Raw genomic sequence first — 26,165 nt, forward strand, 5'->3', positions numbered from 1 at the left:
GGGCTGCATCCATAGGAACATTCTCAGCAAAGGCATGATGTTAATTCAATGTGACAGGGGTATTTTTTTCATAGGCCAGAAAGGCAGAGAGTGCAAATTGCTCTTCTGGGGGGTCAACGAGCCCGGTGCAAGCCCAGGAAGCCATCTGTGGGGGCTGCTGTGTGGTGCATACTGGGCTTCCCTCCCCCACCAGCTCAATTTCCATAGAACTCTTTATCAGAAGATAAGGCTATAATGATTCCACTCCTACAGTCATAGTCTGTGGGAGTTGCAGACTCCAGGGGCATCAAAAATTCGTTATTTGGTTCAACCTTGTCATTTCTCAAATGGGAAAACTGAGGGTGCAGAAAGGGAGTGAAGTGTTGATTCTATCAGCCATCAATCAATAAACACTTGTTAGAACCTGCATCATGAAGCTGCTCCCCTCCCCTTCAAGGTGACCAGAGATTTAGAAGAGCGGCTATGATTCCCTTCATTATTTTGATTTGGATTCGAGTCCCTGCTGTGCGGTTGGGAGCATGTTATTTAAAATGACGACAATAATCTCTAAACCCCATAGAGTCCTTGGAAGATTAAGTGAGGGAAATGTAGATATATATGCTCAGCTCTTTGATTGCATGAACAGGCATAGACTCAGGGCAGCTTTACAGTACCCAAAAAATTAATTGGAAGGACATAGAGATGGCCCACAGGTATTTACCCAAAAGAAATGAAAACATTTGTCCACACTAAACTGCCTGTATGTTTATAGCAGCTCTATTCATAATCCCCAGAACAACCCAAATGTCCTTCAACTGGTTAATTGTAAAAATAAACTGTGGTGTATTCATTCAATGGAATACTACTCAGCAATAAAAAGAAACGAACTGCTGATACCCTACATCATCAACATGGATGAAGCTCAAATGCATCATGCCAAGTGAGGGAAGGCAAGCTCAGCAAGCTATACACTGTATAATTCCATTTATATGATTCTGGATAAGGCAAACAATAGGAATAGTACCCAGATCAATGGTTGCCACAGACAGAATTGTTGTGAGAATTGCTTGCAAAAGGGCAGGTGGGAAAATTTGGGGTGGTGAAAATATTCTATATCATGATTATAGTGACACATTTGTATATGTCTGTCAACTCATTGAGCTGTACACCTAAAAATGGTGAATTGTATGTGAATTGTTGACCCAATTAACCTAACTAAAAAAAAAATCAAACAAAAAGCTAAAAAGCCTAGCTAGCTTCAGAAAAGACGAGGAGTCAAATAGTTCTAGGAATGAACCAGTGAACTTCAACCATGATTTGGAACTTGTGTCAGAGCTGTAAGATTCAAAGTCTCAGGAGAGGATCTGATTGGCTAAGTTTGGGCCCCAGGCCCACCCTTAACTAGAATTGGGCAGAGCAGCTTGATTGACAGCCCCATCAAGCCTACAGAAAAGAACAGCTACCCAGAAGCAAAATGGACAATCTTTCTCTACAGAGGGCTCCATCAACTGCAGAGGCCTGCACACAGTGGGAACACTGAGGTTTTTCCTTCCAGGAATAAGGCCAAGCTTCCCACCTCCTGTGACTGTGGGACATGGTGATGGCTGGGCCTCCTTGGATGTGACCGTCAAGTTTCAGACTAACTGGGTCAAGTTTCAGACTAACTGAGTGTTTCTTCAGACCTACAAGCCGTCAGTTCAGTCACTTGAGTGGCTCATCAAACAGGCAGGAGAAACAAGTGGTCAGTTCAGCCAAACAAATGTTCAACTTAGTTGGGCAAGCTCAGCAGCTGCCCTAAAGGGTCATTTATTTCCATGAAAGAAAGTGTGTTTGACTCTTATTGACTGAACTGGGTGTGCCAGGCAGACACAAGCAATGACTCAGCCTCAGGGGGTGGAGATGCAGGGGAATGCTGCAGAATCGGGCAGTTTAGCCCTCACGTCTCCAGCGGCCCCAGATGACCATGAGAGCTCAGCCAGGCATCCACCTAAAGGCTTAATTCCCATTTCATGAAGTTCCAGCAGTATGGGTTATAAGCATGGACTTCAGAGAGTGCATAACGCCCCTTCCAAGCACGTGGCCTTGGGCAAGACATTGCCTTTCCTCTCTGACCCCCCTTTTAACTAAGTAAAAGATTTTCAAGCACCTTTTTGGACTGTGTGTGTGTGTGTGTGTGTGTGTGTGTGTGTGTGTGTGTGTGTAGGGGTGCTAAAGAAGCATTTTAAGTTATAAATTGGTTTATGAAGCAAACTGAAACTCAGTATATGGTCAGATGTGGGACCTCTCATCAGGAATTTCCTCTTAATTTATGTGCTGTGCTTGTGGTTTTGGAAGTTTATGCCAGTATTGACAAAGGTTTTATGGGTTGATTACGTGATTTCTTTTCTTTGGCATGTTTATTTTCTCTTTTATCTCTGTCTGTATTTTATCTGCCTGAATTGCCAAAATTTCTTTATCTTTGAGTGTTTTCATTTTTATAAAAACTCAATATTAAATATAATATAGGCTATTCTTTTATTTTGGAAAAATAACCTTTAATTACCTAAGTGATACATAAAAACATTTCCCCCACTGAAAGATGTTCTCACCTTCCAGGGAGTACTGAAACCACTTTTAATCACCACTACCCACACCAGACATGATCCAATATTCCTCCCATCATCAGCAATTTGGAGAGGATTTTTCCAAACCTTCTTCTGTATACTCACATTTACAGATTTTACATATATTTACTTATCATCACAGAAAATGAACAGTCTTGTGGCATCTCATCCCCCATAATGTCCTGCCATTTGCTTTCTTTGTTCAACATTATGACTTGGAATTGATCCCATGGCCGTAGACACAGGACCACCTCTTCCTTTTTTCAACTGCTGCATAATATTCTCAGGCATGGTTTATTCATCCCTTCCCCTTTTCTGAGTACTTAGGTTGTGCCCAGTTTGTATCATGAGAAATAATGCTCTTAAGATCCTCCCCATATACACTCCTTGGGCACATATGCAAGTGTTTCTCTTAGGTTTTTGATATAAGAATGAGACAATATTTGCAAAGGTTTTCAGAGTTTTATTCTCGGCTTTTTGTTTGTTTTTTTAATCAATGACCATTGAAAAAAAACATGTTATTGAGATATAATTCATTCACACCCCTAAGATTCATCCATGGAAAGTACACAGTTTAATGGTGCTTAGTGTATTTACAGATTTGTGTAGCCATCACCACAATCTACTTTTAGAACATTTTCATCATCCCCAGAAGAAACCCCATGCCCATTCCCCTCTCCCTTCAGCTCCTGACAACCAGTAGTCTACTTGTTGTCTCTATGAATTTGCCTATTCTGTGCATTTCATATAAATGGAATCATACAGCATGTGGTCATCTGTGACTGACTTCTTTCAGTGAACATGAGAGTTTCAAAATTCACCCATGTAGAAGCATGTATCACTACTTCATGCCTTTTTATTGTCAAATAATCAACCACCTTTTGGAGTGCTTACTCTCTACCAGTTACAGTGTTAATCCTCATAAAAAGCCTGTGAAGTTATTATCATCCCCATTTTACAGATACGGAAACTGTGGCTTGGAGACGGGCTTTACAAGACCACACAGGAAAGGAAGTGGCGCAGCCTGATTTGAAGCCAGGACTCTTGAGCTCCCAAGCTCATGCCCTGACAACAGAACCATGCTGCCACTAGAAGAAGCAGGAAGGGAGTGAAAGGTGTCCAGTGGGCTCAATGTGCAAGTCACAAAATCCCTTTTACTCAGCTGTGTCACTGTCACAAGTGCTGGATCGTCCTGTGAGTCTGGACAGAGTGATCAGGACGATTTACCCAGCTCCACATGGCCCTAGACATTCCCAACATCGGAGTTCCTGGGCCAGCTTGTGCAGTTTTTCTGACATCTCCCTCTCCTGGCACCTCTCCCTCTAGTGTTTCTCCTTCCAGGTCCTAATGCCTTAACTTCTAATCTTTTGGGACTGTTGCATCAGGTTAGGCCCTTTTATCTTTGCTAGGATTGTGTGCCGAGTAAGTGAGAATTGGTTGTGTGTAAGGGTCTTAAGTGGGTTTCCCTATGAGTAAAGCAAATCTTTCTGTCTGAAATGATCAGGACTCCAGTGTCCAAAATCCTAAAACTCTCTATTCCCAGGGGGGTCTAGAGAGTTAAGAGCTGTAACTACTTACTTGGTGACAGTAATCAGAGAATACACTTATCCTCTTTGTCAGGGGCTTTCATTTCTTAAGATCTTCTCCTCTGAGCCCAGCAGGCTGGGGCATTTCAGTCCCTTTTTATAGGAGACAAAGGGCACAGAGACAGAAAGAGGGGGGCCCACTTGCAGCCTGGAGCTTTCTTAGCCGCTGCCACACCAACTCACCACTGCTCCGTGTCTCACCCTACTCCCCGTTACAATGCACTACCCAATTGCTAGTTAAATAAAAGCAGCTTTTTCTTTACATTTTCAAAACAGGGCCAGTACTTACTTTTTGATAGTGTTTGGAGTCTCCACCCTGACTCTGCCCTAACTTGCTGTGTGACCTGGGGAAAGTTGTTTGCCCATGCTAAGGCTCAGCAGGGGGGCTCCCTACTCCTGGGATTATAGGAGATGTTATTGGAGACTAAGTTGGGCCCAGACAACTCATCTCTGATGGAGGCAACAAGAGTTGAGAGAGGCCCCAGCACCACGCCTTTGCTCCTGGTCCTTACATGGACAACCAGTGCCACAGATCCTGCCAGCCAAGGCTCTAGCTGATTCCCAGAGCCTGTCCCAGGTTAGACCAAGTCTCTCTTTCTCTCTCTCTGTCCCAGGTCACTCACTCATCCAACAAAACTTATTGGGCAGCTACTAAGAGCCAGGGAGGTGGAGGGAGACAGAGACATGCACACATTGGTCCTTATACAAGGCCGGCTGTGACTGTCCTGTGGGCGCTGCACATAAGGGAAGGGAAGTCCGGCTCTGGGTGGGCTCCAGCCGGAGGAGGTCGCCTTTGGGTGGGGCGAAAAGCCTGGGGGAAACTTTGAAAAGTGAGCAGGGACAGGCGTCCCAGTTAGAGGGCACAGCTTGAGCAAAGACCTGAGGCAGGTGATTTCAGGGTGCCTCCGCGGGCTAGCAGAGTATCTGGTGAGGCTGGGGGATGCAAAAGTGAGAGACACAATTGGAGGGTAGGTTGGGCCAGACCTGCAGGGCTTCGAATGCCAGGCTGGAGAGCTGGGACGTAGCCCTGGCGGGGCTTTAGCAGGAAAGAGGAGAGCACAGACCATTCCTCAGAAGGCTCCCTTCAGCCCCATGGCGCCTCTCACCTCCACACCAGCCCTGGGACGTCTGGGATGTGATTCCTCCTTTTATAGAAACAGATACTGAAGCATCAACAAGGTGAAGTAAAGTGCCCACTGCCCACAGAGCTCAAGTGGCAGAGTTGGGGCTAAGACCTTAGGCCAGGGGCAGGAAGGATGCACTGTGGGGGCACAGCTGAAGACGAGATGACCAGGTCAGTGTTTCCGTCTGTAAAATGGAAATATTAGAAGTCCCCTGCTCTTTGCTCCCCACCCTCGGCCACCCAGATCCTCCCTCAGGCAGGCCGCTCTGCACCTTCCCTCTCAAAGGGCCTGAAAGGATATGCCTGCCCCTTGACGTTTGCCCCCAGTCCCCTGTGCTAAGACCCTTACCTCACTGCACCCCACCTCGGGGGAGTCTGGCCCCACCCTCCCTGCGCTCCCTCATGCCGGACGCTGCTCATCTGCCATTAGTCACCAGCTGGTAGGAAAGCTGAGGCCTTCGAAGGCCCTTCATATTCCCACCCACTACTTTCACTGCCTTCCCTCTCCTCCCAGCTCAGCCATCCAGGGCCATCTGTGAACTGGGGGTCCCTTATCCTTGGGGAACCACAGAGCCCAGCCAGGGCTTGGGAGCAAGTCATACTATGTTACCTCGGGCTGTTCTCCAACCTCTCTGAACCTTAATCTCTTTCCTTTCTTTCCTTCTTTACATTTTTCCTCCCACTGTCTCTGATTCATCCTCCCCGTCTCATGCCATAGACATTTATTGAACGTCTACCGTACACCAGATACCATGTGTAGGAAGCATGGGGCCCTGCCCTTGCAGCCTCGCTCGCCAAGGGCCGTGGGGTCGGACAGGATTCTGAGTTGGTGGGGGTGGGGGGTGGGGTGGGAATAAGACTGACCTCTGAACCACGGGAGGGCAACACAGGCTTTTGAACCAACCCCACCTGAGCAAGTCACTTTACCTCTCGGAGCCCGCTTCCTCATTTACCAAATAACAAAAATCATATTGTAAGATTTAAATGGGACATCTGGCTGGCAGTGCGTTACTCAAAGGCTCTAAAAATTCACCTTTATCTCTACCTTGAAGGCTGGAAATCCTTCTGGAAGTGAAGGACTGACCTCTCTGGTGGTGGGATTTAGGGATCAGTGACCCCGGGTACTTGGGAGGCAGGGAGTTCTTGTGAGTGCACACCACTCCCAATATTCTACACTGTCTGAAACCTGTTTTACCTACATGTAAGAATCTCCCTTTTGTGGGAGAAGTGGAGTCCTCACTCTTGATGATATCATCATAAAAAAAGTTTTAGGTGACATTTATTGAGCACTTAGTATGTGTCTGGTACTGAAGAGACATTATTTCTAATCCCCAGAGGTGTGATTCTTATACTTTATAGAGAGAGGAAACTAATGGCTCAGAGAGGCCTAGCAGCTTGCCTAGAATTACACAGCCAAGAGTGACCTCAGATGCTCCCTGCCCTAACCATTGTGCAGCAGTTGCTTGCCCTGCCCAGGGTGATGAAGACTTTCACTCTTTGGGGACTTGATTCCATGACCTCCCTCTCTGGCCTCAGTACCCTGGTCAGGAAAATGGACTTTTAATCCTTACTTGCCCAGTGAGGTTAAGGCAAGGCAGGGTTTCCCAACCCCTCTGAACAGATGGGAAAACTGAAGCCCAGAGTGGGCCAAGACCCCCTCATCACCTGGCCTGGAATCCAGGCCTCTGGACTCAGCCTGCGCTCTGGCCGACCACTGACCCTGTCCTGGGATTGCCTAAGGCACTGTACTCCTCGAGTGGCCACAGTTCTATGGGAAGGGGAAAGAGGAAGGGGAGGTAGCTCTCTGGGTCATGCCAAGCCCCCATGCCAGGCACTGGGAACAACCTGGGTCTCCCAAAAAGATGTGAATGGATTCCTGTCCTCCAGGGAGCTCCCAGTCAGGGATTACAAAGGAAACGAGTACCGAGTAGAGAAGAACATGCCATTTTCAAATGGGAAAGAATGGACAAAGACAAAATCCATTCTTTCACTTGAGGCAGGGCCGACACTTGTGGAAACATAGAGGCTGCAGCCTGCCTTTGCAAAGCCTGACTGTCCCTATGCTTCCTGTTTCTCTTTGAGGCTCCTGTCTCTTAGGGCCAGGTCCTGGGAGAGCTGGCATTTTTGCGGAACCCCAGTTATCAAGCACTCATTATGTACTAGGTGCCTGGCCTCAGGCATTTTGGTTGAGTCTTACTCTAGGCTTGTGTGGGAGAGATTCTTGTCCCCATTTTCCAGAGGGGTAAACTGAGGCCTGGAGATCCAATTTACCTGCCCACGGCCACACAGCTGGTCAGGGTCAGAGTGGGAACTTAAACCCTAGCTTCTTGACTGACGTTCACTCACCCTGTTTCTTCCTTTGAGCTCTTGCCAGCTGCAGGAAGCAGTTTCTGCAACAATATCTGTAAAATGGGCAGCTACAAGGTTCACCTGTATTACAGGCCAGCAGGACCCAATACTATGTCATGAGTTTTTCACTAAGATCCCAGGCAAGGCTCATTTAACTCAGGGACAAACATTCACAAAAGCAGGATGGGTGGATTCCCTGCGCTGTGTCACACATGAATGGAAATTGGGGCTAGTTTGTAGCCTAAATCCATCAACCGATATGGAACTTGTTTCAGGAAAAGGACAGGGAGGCCAATGGCCCCTGTGTCTCTCTTGAGACCCTCCCTGCTCAGGTCTCATGGTGGGTTAGAAGCATAGGAGGCTGGGGTTAGGGGGAGGCTCAGAGGAACCAGAATGGGCAGTGGATCCCCCAGGGTGCTGGGTATGAGGGGCAGAGTCTGAGTCCCCGGAATGTCGGCTTTGTTCCCTTCTGGCACGCAGTGGGCCTGCAAGGAAGACCAGTGGAGGGAAGGGTAAGTGAGAGGTGGGTGGGTGGGTTAGTAAGTAGATGGATGGATGGTTGGATGGATGGAGGGATGGATAAAATAGGCAGATTATCAGGATTTTGCTACAGGAAGGGGCCTTGGGGTGTCTGGGTCCCTGGGTATGTCTGCATGTCTGTTCATGAGTCCCTATCTGTACGTGTGTTCATTTCAGAGTATCAGCATTTTTGTGTGCTTGTGGGCACCCCAGTCTGGTCTTGTGTCCACGTCTGAGGATGTGCTGATGCCTGTGAGGTCTGTCTGTATATGTCTGTGAGCTGGGTGCATCTGGACACCTGCTAATCTGTGTGTGGCTCTCTGGGTGGGTACCTGTCTGTATGTGCCTGGCTGTATCTATGTCTTGGCATGTCTCTGTGATTTTTTTTTTGGTATCATTAATGTACAATTACATGAGCAACATTACGGTTACTAGACTCCCCCCATTATCAAGTCCCCACCACATACCCCATTACAGTCACTGTCCATCATCTCTGTGATTTTAATCTGATTTTGTGACCATGTAAGTCAGTGTGTCTGTGTGACCAGCTTGTCCACTGCCACTGCATCTGTCAGAGTGTCTGTGTCTCTCTGTGTCCTCATCCCTATGCCTCTGATTGTGTGTGTGTGTCTACTCCATGTGTATTTAAATCTGAGTGTGTGTGTCCAGGTATGCAGTGTGTCCTGTGAAACTATGTGTCTGCATCTGCGTGTGTGTTTCCATGTCCAGGTGTCTCTGTTACTCAAGGTCTGATTCTGTGTACCCAGGTGTGTCTGTGTGTCCTGGTCTGTGTCCCTGCCCGTGCTGTCCCAGCCCTGCGTTCCGTCAGCTCCCCCAGAGGGCGCCCTTGCCTGACTGTGCTCCCCACCTCGGGTTTCTGCACCCTAGCCTGCGGAGGAGAGAGTGGGCCCCTCACTGGGCCGTGAGAGCTTCGCCAGGCCCCCGCCTTCCCGCACGCCCCGCCCCCGGCCCGCCCAAAGCGGGCTATAAGTTCCCAGAGCTCCCAGTCCCCACCGTGCCTGCTGCCAGTGGTCCACCCCTGGAGGGTCCTGCCACCAGTCGGAGGAGCCACCGCCACCACCTGCCCATGGCTGAGGGTGAGTATCGGGGTCAGCACCGCAGGCAACTCAGGGACCGGGGCTGACTAGGTCTCCCTGGTCTCCCTGGTCCCTCCTGGGCAATGGGGAGTCAGGAGCAGGCTGGGGCTAAATCCCTGCATCCCCTGGGATTTGGAGAGCAACCAGAAGGTTAGACTGGGTGAAAGGTGCCTAGCTCCCAGTCCTGGAGCTGCTTGGGGCTTCAGTTTCCCCATCCCCAGGGCGTAATCATTAACCCCTGCCTCCCTGGATCAGATGGAGCAATGGAACTTGAAGGCGAGTTGTAAACTTTAAAGTACTATACTAGTGACCCGTTGTCAGTGGGGGCTGGGTCCCTGCTACGGGTGGCACAAAGCTGTGTAGAACGTGCTGGCCTGGCCTCAGAACGCTTAGCTTTGGTTAGCCCCTGCCAGCTGGGTGGAGGTATGCATGCTATCCCTAGTGGTGTGTGAGCCACGTCTGGCTGACACCTTGGACCCAGGAGACCAGAGACGAGGATCCAGCATCCGATGGGGGACTGAGTGCAGGCATATTCTCTGAGGTTCCCCTCAGCCCTCAAGTTCTGCAACTCTAATCCTTGGCCATTTGTTGAGTCTCAGTTTCCCCTCCTGTAAACATGGACAGTGATGCCAGCCCTTGGTACATCTGGGTTGGCTGAGAGGACTGGAGAAAGGCTCAATCAATTTCCGATATTGTCCCCCCAGCCCTCCCTCACATGGTGGCATTGCTACTGTCCCAGGGGAGGGTGTTCCACAGTGGATGATGTCTCTGCTGTAATGCTGCTAGACCCTTGTCCTGGCTGACTCTTTGGTGAACTCCATTTGGAGATGGCCTCTACACTGCTGCACCCCCCAGGATGGAGGTGTGGGGAGAGAGAATGTGGAGAGAGACACGGGGAAGGTTGAGCAGGTATGACAGGGAGGAACCATGGACCTGCCTGACTTGCTGTGTGATCTTAAGCCATCTTTGTCCCTCTCTGAGACCCAGTTCCTCAATACATAGGATCAAAACCAGCTCAGGGCTGGCTGTGATGTGTCACCTAGGTGGCCACTTGTCCCCAGTGCAGTTTCCCACACCATCCCCAAGAGTGGGGTTCAGTGGAACTGGGGGACCCTAGAGATGCCACTTATGATGAGTCCCCTGCCTCACTGCCACAGTGGCCACTTCCTACTTGGATCCCATTGGCCTGAAACACTTTGGGTCCTTTATAAATGCAGAAAAATGATGATTCTAGACCCCAGTGTTTCTATACCTTTGGAGCTGGGCATAATTTCTGGAAATCCTTCTTCAGACAATAGCCCGAGAAAGCACCCCACCTACCCCAGGCTAGGAACAGACCATCTCTCTAAGGTTCCCAGGGAACAGTGGTGGTCTCTTTCCTGCTTGAACTCTTTGGAGTGCAAGTTTACAAAAACAGTATTTCCTCACCCTAGTAGGCCAGCAGGAAGTTCTTCCTTATGGCAGTGGGGATCTCTCCTGCCGTGATTGTAGGGGGTCACTTCCCCATGTCTCCTCCTAGGTTCAAGAAAAACAAGGACATGGGGGAAGGGGTTGGTGGGGGGAACAAACCTCGAGCTGCGAGTGGGGTGGCTACTAATGCAGGCTCTAGAATCTACAGGCCTGGGTTTGAATTCTGAAGCCACTTGCCATGGGACCCGGGCCACGTAATGTCTCCCTCTGCAATGTGCAGATGGTGATGGTCCCTGTGTGAGTGCAGTTGGGAGGCATAAACTGAGCTAATCCATGTAGAAGCCCTCAGCGTTGCTGGCCACTTTGCACCTCACTTTTAGGATATTCCATAGCAGGAGGCAGAAGACCTGGGTCGATGTCCCAGTGGAAGGACAGACTTACTGGGTGATTTGGGGCAAATAAATCCCCATCCCTGTGCCTCACTTGGACCATATACTCTTCAAGGGCCCCACAACTCTGTGAGTCTGCTGTCCCCACTTCCCTCATGCTACAGTTTTCTTAATCTTGACCTTGAGCTTGCCAAGGTTTATGAGGTTTGTGCTTCCCTCAGACCCCCACCTACCTGTTCCCCCTACCTCTGCCCTGGTCTTCAGCTCTCTCTGAACTATAAATGGAGCTTTCATGTATCAAAATCCTGCCCTGGGCTAGGTCCTGGAGAAAGGATGTCCCAACATTCTGTCTTAGTCCCCACAGCAGCCGTCAGAGGCTTCGGGCAAGGAGGCACAGAGAGGGAGAGACACCTGTCCAGGATCACACAGTGGCAAAACGAAACTGAGGCTTAGGTCCAGAAGACTCCAAATCCCCTATCATTTTAAAAAGCTTTTATTATGCAGAATATTGAACATACATAAAAGCAGAGAGAACTGTATAATAAATGCCTATATTCTATCTATACCCAGTCCCAACCACTACTCTCGCCTCCTACATCCCTCATCTCACACCCCTATTATTTAGAAATAAATCCCAGACATCATGTCATTTCACCTGTAAATACTCCTCTCTCTGAATGAACATGTATCTAAAAGATAGGGCCTCCCTTTTTTAGACATGAACAAATTAACAAAAATTCCTTAGTATCACCATTATTCCCGCAGGGTGCAAATTTGTCTCCTAATGTAACAAACGTTTTAAGACAGGTTTTTAAAAAAATCAAGATCCAAATGGGGCCCCCAGAGCACAATGAGTCGGAATGCCTCAACTTTCTCTTATTCTCTAGATTCTCCCTCCAACTTTTTTTTTCTTCATTTTTCTTTCTCATAATTTATTTGTTAAAGAAACCAGATCCCTTGCCTCTAGTTCCCCAGGGTGTGAACTCTGTTGACTGCATCCTGGTTCTTTGTTTCACACATTCCTCTGTATTTCCTAAAATTGAAAATTGAACCTGAAAGGCAAGGCCTGTGTAATTAACCTCTACCCAATGCTGCCCCTGTTTTTTGTTTTGTTTTTTACTGAAAGACCCCCACCAAGCACACTAGGACAGCTCATGTGTAGGAAGCATGTATGGGGTGCCAGGCGGTGTGCTAAGTGGCTCACAGCAGCCCTGCGGGGTGGATGCCGCTGCCCCCACTGGTGGACAGGTGGGAGAGTGAGGCCCAGAAAAGTCAATTTGCCTGAAGTCACACAGCTGGAAGGTGGCAGAGCCCTCTCTCAGCTTGCCGTGGTGGGCATAACCTTGTGATTAGTGGTGGGGAAGATTCTGCCCCCGCTAGCCCCTGGGTGACGGGGTAGGGCAGGGGGTTTGGGAAGGGGAGGACCTGGTAGCTTTAGCTAGAGAGGGCTGGCCCCCCTATGTCCAGGGGGCTGAGGGAGACCACCATGGCTCATGTCCCGCCTGCTCTCTCCACAGATCTGGTTCTAGAGAGATGCGACCTGGAGCTGGACGCCAATGGCCGAGACCACCACACAGCCGACCTGTGCCGGGAGAGGCTGGTGGTGCGGAGGGGCCAGCCCTTCCGGCTGACACTGCACTTTGAGGGCCGAAACTACGAGGCCAGTGTGGACAGCCTCACCTTCAGTGTGGTGACTGGTGAGTAGCCCCACCAGAACCCCCACCCTGACCTGTCCTACTCTGGGATGTCATTGCCCCTAACAGAGAGTGGGACAGGTGACTCCAATTCCTCTTTGCCCCCTGAGAAATTCCCAGCAATCACTAGCTCCACTTTACAGATGAAGGCACTGAGGCCCAGAAAGTGGAGGCATGTCACCCCAGGTCTTGTACACAAGTCTGTCTCTGGATACCTGGCTTCCTGGAACCTGTTATTACCAGGGCTGAAGGTTGTCTTCCTACCACACAGTCCATGAAGATTCTGCCCACTCTTTCCCACATCAAAAACTTTCCAACTCTTATCAACAGTCACTTCCCCAAATCCGCACAACCTCAGCAGGCCTCTGGGATCAGGCCGAAATCTGGCTGGGTGGCAGAGAGAACCCAGCTGGCTCCAACCCTCTGAGATGGCAGTTTTGTGTTCTAGTAGTTCCTTCCGCAAGCCTGGGGAGGCTGCCTCAGGCAAGGTGGCTGGACAGACAGACCTAGTTCTGGTGTGGACTGGATTGCCTAAGCGCTGTGTGGCCTTGGGCAAGTTTCTTAGCCTCTCTGAACCCAAGTTTTATCCTGGGAAAAGTACTCCTGGTGGATGGTTGCTAAGTGAGAAGGGCCCGACATGGGGAAGTGCCTTGTAGATATCAGCGGCTGCTGTTCCAGGGGCTCTGCCGATGGGTGAAGGGGCATTGAGGTCCTAGCCACCCCATCCCTAGATGCCCAGTGCCCAATCTACTTTGCCACTGCTGGGCAAGCAGCCTTGAATGCCAAATCACTGGCTTTGGCTTCTGGTAGGAATACTCCCTCAAGGTCAGTGAAGGGCCTCCTGGCTGGGCCTCTGGCCCAGGGGTGGGAAAGGCCAGCTTTTTATGACATCTCAGAGGGCACAGAGAGCAGCAAGAGAGCTGAGGCCCTATTTACCTGGGAGACCGTTAGATAAGGCTTATCAAGTGCCTGCAGACTGGCTACGGATATCCCCTCATCCCTTTCTCCTGTCCCCTCCCCTTCTGGCAGGGACACACCCACTACCCAGGGCTGCTCCCCACACCTCCCCGTAAACACACAACCACCACCACACTTAGGGCCTAACAGACCTGAGGGGCCTCCAGCAAATCTCTGATCTTTCCAGTCTCAGTTTTCTCCTTCTCTAAAATGGAAGGTTGGAGTATATGGCAGTTAAGGACTGGCTATGGTGCCCTGAGAAGAGTCAGGCTTGGGGTGATGAAAATCACAACATCTGTGGAGCACCTACTGTACGCATGCTCATCCCAAGTCCTCCAATCTTGGAAACATAACGAGCTGCAATTTTACAGATGGAAACACTGAGGCTCAAAGAGGTCTGGCTACTGTCCCAGGGCACACAGTGAGTTAGGAACAGAGCAAAATTCAAACCCTGACGCCAGAGTTGAGGCTTTTCGTTGCTGTGACCTGACAGCAGCCACATTTACTTATTCAGAAGTGCCTGCCAGCCTTGATTTGTTCCTCTGTGAAATGGAATGGTAGATGAGTTCCAGCTTGGGCAGTCTGATTGCCAATTTTCTTTTCTTTTTTTTCATGTCCAAGGAGTCCTCTCTCTTTCTCCTCCCTTTGTCGCAGCAGCCTGGTGCTAAGTAACTAGGTCCCAAGTTCAGGACTGTGGGGGATCGCTGACCTTCCCACCCCAGCAACTAATCTCTGTTCTGCAGTCTCTACCGACTTCACTCAAACCATAGCTAATCCATCCTGGTCACTTCCACTGCCTCCTCAGGCAGCCACAGAAGGCACTGTATCTCTGGGTCACAGGACTTCCCTCTCTGAGTTACCAAGACCCTCCTGTGGGCTTGGGAAGCCTGAGGGACAATACCAGGAAGCCAGCCAGGCCTTTTACCTCAAGGCCTGACTTGGGTTAGCATCCAGCCCAGGGCCTGACCTGACACCCTGCTTTTATGTTAGAACATTCTAGTTTGTGATCAGCCTGCCCTACCTCTTTGGGGAAACTGAGGCAGGAAAAGCTGGCAACGGTCACTCTGCAAATGGAGTGTATGGCCTGACCCTGCATATACACAGATGCTGCATCTTCTACCCAGACATTTTGAGACCTGATGAGCTCTCTTATGGGATGCATATCACAGTGGACAAATCCCATCCTTGTTGCAGGAATGAAGCTCTGCTTCCCTTCAAGGCAGGGGTCAGGGTTCGGAAGGGGAAAGGGGTGGGAGCAAGGTCCACTGGAAGCAGTGAAAAGAACACTGATGAGGCTAATAGAATGCTTTACTCAGGAAGATTCCCCTCATCAGCCTCCCTGACGCCCCCTCACCATGGTCCGGGATAAGGGCCAGGACCCTCCAGGTCTCCAAGGTCAGTCAGGCCCAGAGGGGTCTCTGGCCCCATGCCAGTTTCATGTGGCACTGCAGCCAAGGGATTTTCAAAGCCAGCTTATGTGAGCAGCAGCTTGGCTGACGGGGAAAGCCTGTCCTCATCCCACCCTCCAGGGCCCCTTGGAAGAAAGGGTGTGTGTTTGCACACTGCCGTCCAGGGACAGAGACAAAGGGAAATGTGTTTCCTGACCTGTCCACAAGGGTGGTATGTCAATAGTGACAGAGGCTGTGGGCCCTGGCCCGAGCTGTTCCTGTGGTGCCCAGATCACTGATTATCCAAACAGGGACATTTCTGAGAATGACAGGGGCACCACTAAGAATTATGCTGGAACCACAGGCATAAACCGGGAGTATCCCAAGCAAGCTGGGACATATGCACCCCAACTTTACCCTCTCAGCCCTGGTTTCAATATCTGTAAAGTGATTCAATTGAATGAGACAATTTCTACATTCTACTCCAGTCCTCAAAATCTGTTATTTGGCCTGAGAATTCTGATTTTAATGGTACCCTTTGATGACACCGAGGGTAGGTCACATTTACTGCATAATTACTATGTGCTAGTCACTGTGTTAAAGACTTTCCATGAACTCTCACTGAATCCTCTAAGCAGCATTGGGAGGTGGGAGTGACAATAATAAACAAGAACTGTTATTTACTGAGCACGTACTATGTGCCAGGCACCTTGTGATGTGCTCTGCATGCCTCACCTTCTTTAAGCCTCACAGTGACCTTATGAGAAGATACTGCAATTGACTCCCTTTTACAGATGAGGAAACTGAGGCACAGAGAAGCTAACTAGCTTGTCCCAGGCCACAGAGCCAGTTTCAGACCTTGAACGGACCTTCCCAAGCACGTGGTCTAGGCCTATTTTCTTCGTTGGTGAGAAAATTGCAGATCAGAGAGGCCTGGTGACATAGTGCAGGTCACACAGAACTCAAGGCCTGGGTTGGGGAATCAGACCCAGGCTGGGCCTCAAGCCACAGTGCTGCCTGGCTCCTTGGGAGTGTTTAAAGGCTTATAGTGGTGCCTGGCACCCAGACAGGGTCCCGGAAGCCTGGGTCATACCTATTACTTCATGTATATATTTGGGCCTGGGTGTGGGTGCGACTAGTGGGTGGGGAGGAGGGGGCAGGGTACTGGGAGGGAGCCCCTCAGTGAACAGCCCCCACATTGTCAGCAGCAAGTGGGCTGAGCTGCAGGGAGGGAGACAGAGGAACAAAAATAAACTTTCTCTGGCAGCCGCCCAACCCAGCAAAGGTTCTGTTTCTCCTCACTGCCGCCCAAGTGCAGAGGGGTGACCAGCCCTGCTCACCCTCCCGTGACTCAGACCTGCCTGCGGGGGCTAGGCCCTCCCCTCCACCTGAAAAGCAGCCGGGTTTGAGGATGCCTCTCTACCTCATGGAGCTTTTGAGACCCGCACTAGGGAGGGTCCTCTTTGGGAATGAGAGATGCTGTGGGGGACCACCCAGAGCCTAGGGACCTGGGCTCAGAGGCTCACTTTGCCACAGATCCCTGGTATATCCTTGGGAGACCCCTTGCTTTCTGAACCTCAGTTTTTCCAAGACTCAAGGGCTCTAGGAAGCAGGAAGTACCCAGGCCCTCCGGAAAGTGTAAACGGCTGTAGGGAGGTGAGGGATGTTTCTCACCACCTCCTTGGAGCTGCCTGTGGAGATACAGGGGCCCAAAGCCGGGGAATCTGGGGAGACAAACCCCTAAAGCCTCTATGGCCAGCACCTGACAGCAAGGGGCTCTCAGACAGGCCCTCAGGAGGGTGTCAGAGGACCAAGGTCCCACTCTACTCAGAGTCTGGGCTGCTTTTTATGCAAGGGAAAGTGGGAGGCCAGCAGGTCAAGGATTTAGGCGGAAAAGGAGGACCTGTGAGGAGCTTCTTGCTTAACTCCTGCTGTAGATGGGCCTACTGAGCCCAGAAAGCGGGTGTTTTTATCCAAAGTCATGCCGGCCCAGAGCACTATGCCCCAGGTTGTCCCCTTTCCCAGGAGGAATCCATGTGCCTGCAGCTTTTCATGCATTTCCACATAAGCATCCTGCAAGGCTGAGGTCTGAGCCCTACTTTATAGATGAGGAAACTGGAGCTCAGGGAGATGAAACCTCTTGCCAAAGTTCCCTCAGTGGTTAGTGGTGGAACCCAGGTGTGTGGGATTCCCCCGACCCACCGTGTGTGTCCCACCCCTGGCTAAAGGTCACTGCTTTCTACCCTTGCAGGCCCTGCCCCCAGTGAGGAGGCCGGGACCAAGGCCCGGTTCCCGCTGTCTGACGCTGTGGAAGAGGGTATCTGGAGGGCCGAGGTTGTGGACCAGCAGGGCAGAGCCCTCTCGCTGCAGCTTAGCGCTCCGGCCAATGCCCCCATTGGCCTGTACCGCCTCAGCCTGGAGGCCTCCACTGGCTACCAGGGCTCCAGCTTCGTGCTGGGCCACTTCAACCTGCTCTTTAACACCTGGTGCCCAGGTGAGCCGGACTCCACCCATGAGCGGGGCAGGGAGGTGGGTGGGTCTGGACCACCCACAGGGCCCACTGCTGGGGGTGGCGGGGGGAGGGGATGGTGCTGGCTGGGGGATGGGGCAGAAGAGACAACAAGGTAGATGGAGTGAGGCCCACTGCACTGCCCCACCTCACAAAACCTCCGTGATGCGAGAACTCTTGTTATTTCCATTTACAGAGTAGAGACAGGCTTGTGGAAGCAAAATGACTTGCCTGAGTCCACAGAGCTGCCTAGGGAGCTGCCCCGTGTCTGCAGCCCATAGGTCCTCATGGCACTGTGAGCTGGGCATGGCGGTGTCTCTGGTTCAGAAGCCCCATTCAGGAATGGGGTGCCCAGTGGATGCCAGGGGCTGTGGCTCCACGCCTGGGTTTGTTCCACGGGACTTTGTTTTAAATCTCCCCCAAACTGGCTCATGGAGGGGAAACTGAGGGAGGGGTAGAGGGGTGGGGAAGCCAGAGGGCAGGCAGGGCAATTTGGTTGCCTAAGAGCCTCTTTAGATGGTCGCTCAACAAACCCATGGGTGTTCTTGCATCAGACAGAAAACTAAGGCTCAGTGAGGTCACATGGCTTTTGGAGGCCCCTTCAATTCTGAGTGGACAGTGCTGAACAGAACTAGGCAGAGGGAGAGCTTGGTGGAGCTGAGACTGATTCGAGCAAGAGAGAGGCAGGGGCTGCCATGCCCCTTCCTGAGCCTCAGTTTCCCCATCTGACTAACAAGGCAGTCAGATCTGTTTCCTCCTGGTCCTACACAGCAAGGCAGACAGGGAAGCCTTGGCCAGCCCCAGCCTGCGAAGGGGTGTCCCTCCTCAAATTCTGGGCTAAGGGCAGAAATTTTGGCACCCAGCTTACTGGGCCACATCTTTATTTTATTTTTTCTTTTCCATTTTGGGGCATTTTATAACATATTTGAGCAGAAAGATTTTTTATTGGTTATGTATTTTGGCTTTAATTTCTAATTATAACCATAAGACAGTAGAACATCCTCTTTATAAAAGCTTTAAGCACTGTGGAGAAACAGTCCCACCTTGACTCCCCCTATGGGAGCACCATTGTTAGTGGAATTGGGTGCTCATCTCCTTAGATTTGGGTGTATGTACCTGGAGACATTGCTGTATTAATGGGTTTCTCTGTCTCTCAAAACATAAAAGGATCCCACATTATACATCAACCACAACTTGGGTGTTTTTCTGCCTGTGATACGTCTTGAGGCTCCTTCCACGTTGGTCTGCAGGCACCTGCTTTTTCGAGAACCAGATTCCCCAGGGTCCTGCCAGTGTGAACAGTTCATTCATCTGGCCCTTCCACCCATAGCCATGAGGTTTTCCCCAGTGACTCATCATGGGAGGATGTCTCCACAAGCACCCTTGCTCATATGCCCTGTGGCCACATGCAATGGTTTGTCTGGATAGAAGTGGCCTTGCTGGACACCACTGTACAGTTGTATTGACTTCATCAATCTGTAGAACTAGCTGGCAGCCCTAACCATGGGGCAGGAACATGCCAGGGTCCCCCTGCTAGCCGACACTGCAGGGTTTCAGAGTCCAGGGAACAGGGACGAGGTTCTGGGATGTCCCCCTTCCTCTGGCCCTGCCCCTTTCAGCCCAGAAGGTTGGGATGGTCATTGAAGTGACCAATATCCCAGGGCAGGAGCCTTGAGGGGCCAGTGGAGCTGGTGATACAGAGGCAGGAAGTTGGGCTCCCTGGGGATGGGGGTGCTGGGCCAGAAATCTGCTCTCCCTGTTCAGGGGAGAGGGTGGGACTGCTTGTAAACGGGACACCCCTGTCCCTGAACTCCAGCAAGGACAGGATGGAGTGCTGGGTATGTGGGACATTTCTCGTCCCCAGTGCGCCCACCTTCAACAGAGACCTGAGCCAGAGATGTCACAGACCCAGATTCCCGGGCTGGGGTGGGGACAATTTGACAAGTACTGACACTCCCACCCCGATGGTGAAACACCATGGGGTTTTCTTCCTCTTTCCTTCTTTCTCCCTCACGACCAGTTGATTTACAGTCACATAGTTCTTTTATCATAAGGCAAGCTTTTGCTGCACAGTCTCTGGAAACAAAAGCAGGATATATAAGACCCTTGGCCACTTTCACATTTGCTTCCTGCCATGCAATCAGAGTGGGGGTTTCAGGCCTCTGCAGATGGGCCAACAGAGCCCAGGGTCCCAGGGGGGCTGTGCAACTGCATCCCAGGTCCAACTCACCAGATTTTTAGGGGCCCACAAGAAAGTTTTGATTTCTCTTAAAATCAGAAGGAAAAAAAATGAACATTTGGTCAGATAATATATTTGATATATACTATTAATCTTTGTCATTATACTATTATACATTATTTGTCATTATATTAATATTTATCATTGTACCAATGCAGTTGTAAAAATATTTTTTTTTAATATTTTTTTTATGGAAGAAAGTCTCAGGGAGGCAAAAATACCCAGGGGCCACCAAAGTCATAATATGTCTCTGAATTTCCCCTTCCCAGCCTCAGTTTCTGCTTCTGTGAAATGGGGATGATGAAGGCCAGCCTGACTTTTAACCTCCTGCTGACTGGCCCCAAGTGCCTCAGTCCCCCCTTCTGTCATCACTAGCCACAGGGAACTAAGGACCCTGCAGTTCCCAGCAGCTGACCCTTTGCTCTTTCTGGTCCTCTGCTTAGAAGGCCATCCCACCACACTTCAAGTGTCTAAATCTTAGTCATTATCAAGGCAATGTTCAGATGCTACCTGCTCAAGGTGGCGCCCCCTGATCCCCCAAGCTGGTCAAGATCCCACCTCCTTGAGCTGTAGAGACCCTTTCTTGGCTTTGCTTCACCTTGAATCACGCTCCTCCCTCTGGCTCAGGGCTTTAGCTTGCAATGTACCTTTCAGATCTGCCATCACATTTTACTCTTGAAGAACATGATGTGGGCAGAGAAAGAGAGGGCTGTGCAGGGTCACACGCAAGTGAGCATTAGAGCAGAGGGACTAGTGCTCCTCTGTCCCTTCTTTGACAGCTGTTTTTCCATCTGTAAAATCATCTTGAGTCTTAGCTTTCCTCTCTGTAAAATGGGCCTTTCAAGGACCCCTTCCTCACAAGGCTCTTGTGGAAATTAAATGAGTTAATATATGTCATACACTTAGCACAGGTCCTGGGCATGAGGTGAGTGCTGGATAAATGGTAGGCACTGGTATCACTAGCTGATAAACCCTTATCTCGTTGATACAGGATTATTGGTTACCGATTAGTTTTTCTGATTAAAAGATGGAAGGGCCTCAGAGACAATGGCCTGGCCCTGGGAATTAGCATCCTGGCTGCCATGTCTATGGGGACCCTGGGCCCTGCTACTCAGAGCTGAGGCCCCTTCATTCCCACCCACAGAGGATGCTGTGTACCTGGACTCAGAGGAAGAACGGCAGGAGTACGTCCTCACCCAGCAGGGCTTCATCTACCAGGGCTCAGCCAAGTTCATTAAGAGCTCACCTTGGAACTTTGGACAGGTAGGGCCACACCCTGCCCCTTCCAACCGTCTCATGCCTACTGTGCGCTAGACCATGGGTCTCAGGCAGTCAAAGCTGTAAAGGTGTAAGTACGTCTCAGAGTCACCCACACCATGCTGTCAGGGATTCAAGGGCCCTGTAATAGCTGGAGGTTTCAGAGAGAGAGCCCAGGCCAGGCCTGAGGCTCATACCGCAAAGGGTTACCCTACTCACTGTGGAAACAGCAGCCATGGCTCAATGTGGGGAAAGAATTAGGAGAGACTTTGGGACTTGTGGGGCTGGTAGGTACTCCAGGAAACAGAAGGAGAACATTCAAAGTCATATACCAAAATAATGGGCAGCACTTAGCAAACACTGATTTACTATGTGCTAGGCTGTGCTGAGAGGGGCTTTAAACCATTAGCTAGATCAGTGGTTCTCAAACTTGAATATATGTTAGAATCACTGGGAAAGTGTGTTGAAACTGGGTCCCATCCTAGTTTCTGATTTGGTAGGTCTGAGTGGGGCTGAGAATTTGCATTCTAGTAAGTTCCCAGCAGTGATGCTGCTGACCCAGTGATCATACTATCAGAATCACTAGTTGTATCAGTTAGCTCTTACAGAATAACAAATAAGCCCCAAACTGGGAGGCTTAAAACAATAACCATTTATTATTTCTCACAAATCTATGGGTCAGCCCGGGCATGGCTGTCTAAGCCGTGCCCGGGCTGACCTTACCTGATGGCTCATTTTGTTCCATGTGGTTCCTTGTCTTTCAGCTGACCAGCCTGGACTGGTTCTCCAAATCAGGGCTCTTTTTTCCTCTCCCTTCCAGAATCTCATAAAAATTCTTGAGCCATTGCTGAGAAAACTCATGAAGCAAGAACTGTCACATTCCTGGCCCATCAACCTCCTGGTGTCTTAGGGCAGTGTTGGCCTCCTGGGGTGGGGTTCCCCTTGAGATTTCTCCCAGCAGCCCATAGTCAGGGTCCATGTTCAGGTCTATGGAGTCCTGCCCAGGGACCACAGGGAAGTCCTAACCTATGTGCTCTGAGTCTCTGACCTCAGTTGGCATATCTGAATAGTGGAGATAATAACTGCAAAAATATCTGCCCAGAAATCATGTAGCCTGCTGTGGGATGTAAATGAAATGGCAGTGTGACCAGGACATATAAATACATTTTAAAAAATCAGCTGGCTCTTATTTCCAGGGCTCTGTCTTCTCCCCTGAGACACAAAACAAAGCCAAATCCTTCCTTTCATTTCCTGAGTTCCTGTCCTGTATTCATGTTTGTGCTGGGCTGTGGGGCAGCCCTTACAATCCAGGATGTCATTACAATCCAGGATAAGACCTCGAGGAAGGAAGGGAATAGCTATGCATGGGAATCAGGACAGTTCCTGAAACAGGCAGCTTTGAGCTGGGCTTTGAAGGAGATGGAAGTATAGTCCAGCAGGGACAGGGAATTGCATGAACAAAAGCTCAGGAGTGGGCAAGTTTATCCTAAGAAGAATTCTGTAGCTTGGGGGGCACTTGATGTATAAAGGAGCCCCAACAGATGAAGTGGGAGAGATGAGCAGTGAATGATAGGTTGTGAATGATAGGCTGATGGCAATAGGGAGCTACCAAAGGGTTGAAACCATGGAGGGCTGCTCTGTAGCATGGAGGGAAACATGTGAGGAGGCCTGCTTTGGGACAACACCACAGAGGTGGGGAACAAGGGGGTGCATGCAAGAGCCCTTGAACAGGTCAGATAAGTGGCAAGGAGGGGAGCCCTACTTTTGATAATAACATTTGAGTTGCAAGGATGAGAAGGTGTGAGCCATGCAGAGAATGGCAGTGAGAGCATTCCAAGCAAAGGAAATCACAAAGGCAAAGGCCAGGAGGCAGTGAGCCTGGGGCAGATTGGTAAGAGATGAGGTCAGAGGGGTGGGGCAAGGAATATGAAGGACCCTGCAGGTAGAGTGGGGAATCTAGATTAACCTTGGGCACAGTGGAAACAGAGGAATGGAGGAATCAGGAGATTAGGTTATATCTACAATCAACCCCAGCTCCGATCAGAGCAGTGTGTGGGGTGGGTGCAGGGGGAGGAGGGGACTCTCACCAGTTCTTCAGGGTGAGTCAGGCTTTAGGGGAAGAGGGAGATTTGGCAGAGCACAGATGAGAAAGGGGCAGTGGCAGGGCCTGAGGTGGCTCTGAGGGGAGGGAAGCCTCAGGGACACTGTGGGCTTTATTCCACATTCCTAGGACCCCCCCAGCCAGGCCCTGGAAGCAGGCACACCCCCTTCCATTTCTCACAAACTCAGTCATTATCCCACCCCACCCCCTCCTGGGCCAGACAAAGCTGGGATGACAGAGATACAGCTATCTCAGCTCAAGCCTTCATAGTGGGTAGGATAGAACAGAGAGGACCTACAGCTGCTGGGCCTCAAGGCGGGCTTCCCAGGGGAGGTGACGTTCTCACCTCCCTCTCCCTCTTGTGTTTCCTCTGATACAGTTTGAAGATGGGATCCTGGACATCTGCCTGATGCTCCTGGACGTCAACCCCAAGTTCCTGCGGGATGCTGGCCAGGACTGCTCCCGCCGCAGCAGTCCTGTCTACGTGGGCCGGGTGGTGAGCAGGATGGTGAGTGTGGCTGGGCTCACCAGGGCACAGGGTCCCACGACGGGCCCCAGGAGCTCCTCCCTCCCTGTGATGACGAGGCCATGCTCTGCACTGGGCACAGTGGGGACACCCAGGGAATGGATAAGCTTCAGCTAAGAGAGGTTATATTCAGAAAGACAAGATTTATTCAAATGAGTGTAATGCCAAGTGGGTCCTCAGAACAATTCGTTCATTCATTCATTTGCACACTCATTCAGCAAAAATTTATCAAGCGCCACCTATGTCCTAGGTGCTGGAGAGACAGCCAGGTATAAGACACACGTGGTTTCTAACTTCGTAGAGCTTACATTCTAGTAGGTGGAGGAAGGAGACAGACATTAAAATATCAAGTGGACAGTCATAAATGCTGATACACATGTAAAGTAACCCACATGGGTGAGTGTCTGATTGCAGGGCCTGACTTCAGTGAGCAGCTGGGGGTACTGCCTAGTGATGATCCCTGAGCTGATACAGCAACTAGGAGGAGAGCATTCCAGGAAGAAGGTACCACTTGTGCAAAGGCCCTGAGGAGGGCTTGGTTTGAGGAACAATTTGGCAGACTTGAGGAATAGAAGTGAGGCCACTGAGGCCCAAGCAGAGTCAACAAGGGGGCATGGGGTGCAAGCAGGCTGCAGAGGTGGGCAAGGGCCAGAGCACAAAGGCTTTGTAGGCCACAGTCAGGAAGCTGGAATTTATTCTCAAAGTAATGGGAGTTTTGGGGGGATGGCACAGTCTGGGCAAGGGCCAGAGTGGGTCTGTATAAGCCTTGGATCGTGCTGTGCCACTCCCCTGCCACCCATGTACAAATTCACATCCCCAGCTTCGCCTTCATGACTTTGACTCCGCTCCAGCCTGCCCCTCCTTTCTCTGCACCCCATATTCCAGCCCCAACCATGTGCAACACACTGTCACACCTTGGTGTCTTTGTACCTATTGTTCCCTCTTCCCAGAGCTCCCTTCCCTGCCTTTCACCACATGCCAAACAAACTCATGTTTGCCATAGTGCAGCTGTCGTCCTGCCCCCAGGCTTGTCCCTCTGATGCCCTGCTTGTTGCAGGTCAACTGCAATGATGACCAGGGTGTGCTGCTGGGACGCTGGGACAACAACTATGGGGATGGCATCAGCCCCATGTTCTGGATCGGCAGTGTGGACATCCTGAGGCGCTGGAAGAACCACGGCTGCCAGAATGTCAAGTATGGCCAGTGCTGGGTCTTCGCCGCTGTGGCCTGCACAGGTGAGCTGCACACTGGGATGTGGGGAGAGCCTGGTACCTGCCCGCAGCCTCTGTGAGCCCTGGGCTGGGGGCACAGAGAGCACCAGGGTGGGAATCAGGGGACCCCAGTTCTGGTCCTGCTTCTGCCTCTAGTGCTACTGGTGTACTGTGTGGCCTGGAGTTGATGGCTGCCCCTCTCTGGTCTTTTTTCCAATGTCTACCCCTCAGGTGGTTGTTAGGATCAAGAGATGTCATTTGGGAGGCAGCATGCCCTCAGGGTTGAGAATATGGACTTTGGAGCCAGGCATACCTAAATTAAAAATTCTCAGTTATACTCACTTGCTCTGTGACCTTGAGCAAATGATTTTCTGAAACTCAGTTTCCTCATCTGTTAAATGGGACAGCAGGACCTACCTCCTAAGGTGGATTGACATAAAGCTGCAGAGCACATAGTACTTGGCCCAGTTCTTAGCTCTCAGTATATATTAGCTATTAATAACTTGATAATAATATCATCAATGTCAAGAAAGATAAAGCCCTTTCTAAAAAGCAGAGGAGGAGATATAAAGCAATTTAAAACCCAAAATGTAAAATAAATCTTGAAAAAAATCTTGAAAATTTGAGCCCAGAAAAGCTAAAGGTTGCTCCTGGGCTGATGATAATGCTTGTGAGAATGGGTTAGTATCATACACCAGTTAAGAACATGACGTCTGGAGTCAAGGCCTGAATTTAAATCCCAGCTCTGCTTCTTACCAGCTGTGTGTCCTTGGGAAAATCATCTAAGTCCCTTGACCCTCAGTTCCATTATATAAGTAAATGAGCATAATATTACTGCCTTTATTCTGGGGTGGTTTTGAGGATTAAATAAATTGTGTGTGAGTGCTTAAAATGATTTCAGGTGCATAACAGCAAATACCTATATAATACTGCTGCTTATTATTATCATTATTACTATTTAGTATTATTATTATTAGGTTCAAGAAATCTAAGAGGCTGACCTCTGGTTCCCAGCTTTTCTGACTCTGTGATCAGTGCTCAGGCCCAGAGCAGTGTCCTCCGGCGGCCCTGGAGCTGCCCTCCACACTAGCAGTCTGGGTAGGGGCAGCTTGGCTCGGGCAGCTAAACTGTCTCTGCTCTCCCACCCACCCCCACTCTGTTCCTAACTGCCTGCTCTCTGTGGCCTCTGAATTCCCCTTTCTTGTGGAAACTCCCCATCCCAGGCCCT

The 26,165-nt window shown here is 50.3% G+C and overlaps 1 protein-coding gene across 2 annotated transcripts in view; it reads left to right on the forward strand.

The window, feature by feature from the left end:
• Nucleotides 1-9,058: 9,058 nt before the first annotated feature.
• The window catches only part of TGM2 (transglutaminase 2), a 31,966-nt gene continuing 14,859 nt past the window's right edge, over nt 9,059-26,165 (forward strand). For both annotated transcript variants that reach the window (XM_017652786.3, XM_037012761.2), the window contains exons 1-6: nt 9,059-9,256; nt 12,573-12,752; nt 17,346-17,588; nt 20,987-21,105; nt 23,580-23,708; nt 24,784-24,961. In XM_017652786.3, the coding sequence (XP_017508275.2) occupies nt 9,247-9,256; nt 12,573-12,752; nt 17,346-17,588; nt 20,987-21,105; nt 23,580-23,708; nt 24,784-24,961 (859 nt within the window). In that variant the 5' untranslated portion in view covers nt 9,059-9,246. The remainder of the gene's footprint in view (nt 9,257-12,572; nt 12,753-17,345; nt 17,589-20,986; nt 21,106-23,579; nt 23,709-24,783; nt 24,962-26,165) is intronic.

This window comes from Manis javanica, chromosome 5 (assembly GCF_040802235.1).
Source record: "Manis javanica isolate MJ-LG chromosome 5, MJ_LKY, whole genome shotgun sequence".
Classification (NCBI taxonomy): Eukaryota; Metazoa; Chordata; class Mammalia; order Pholidota; family Manidae; genus Manis; species Manis javanica.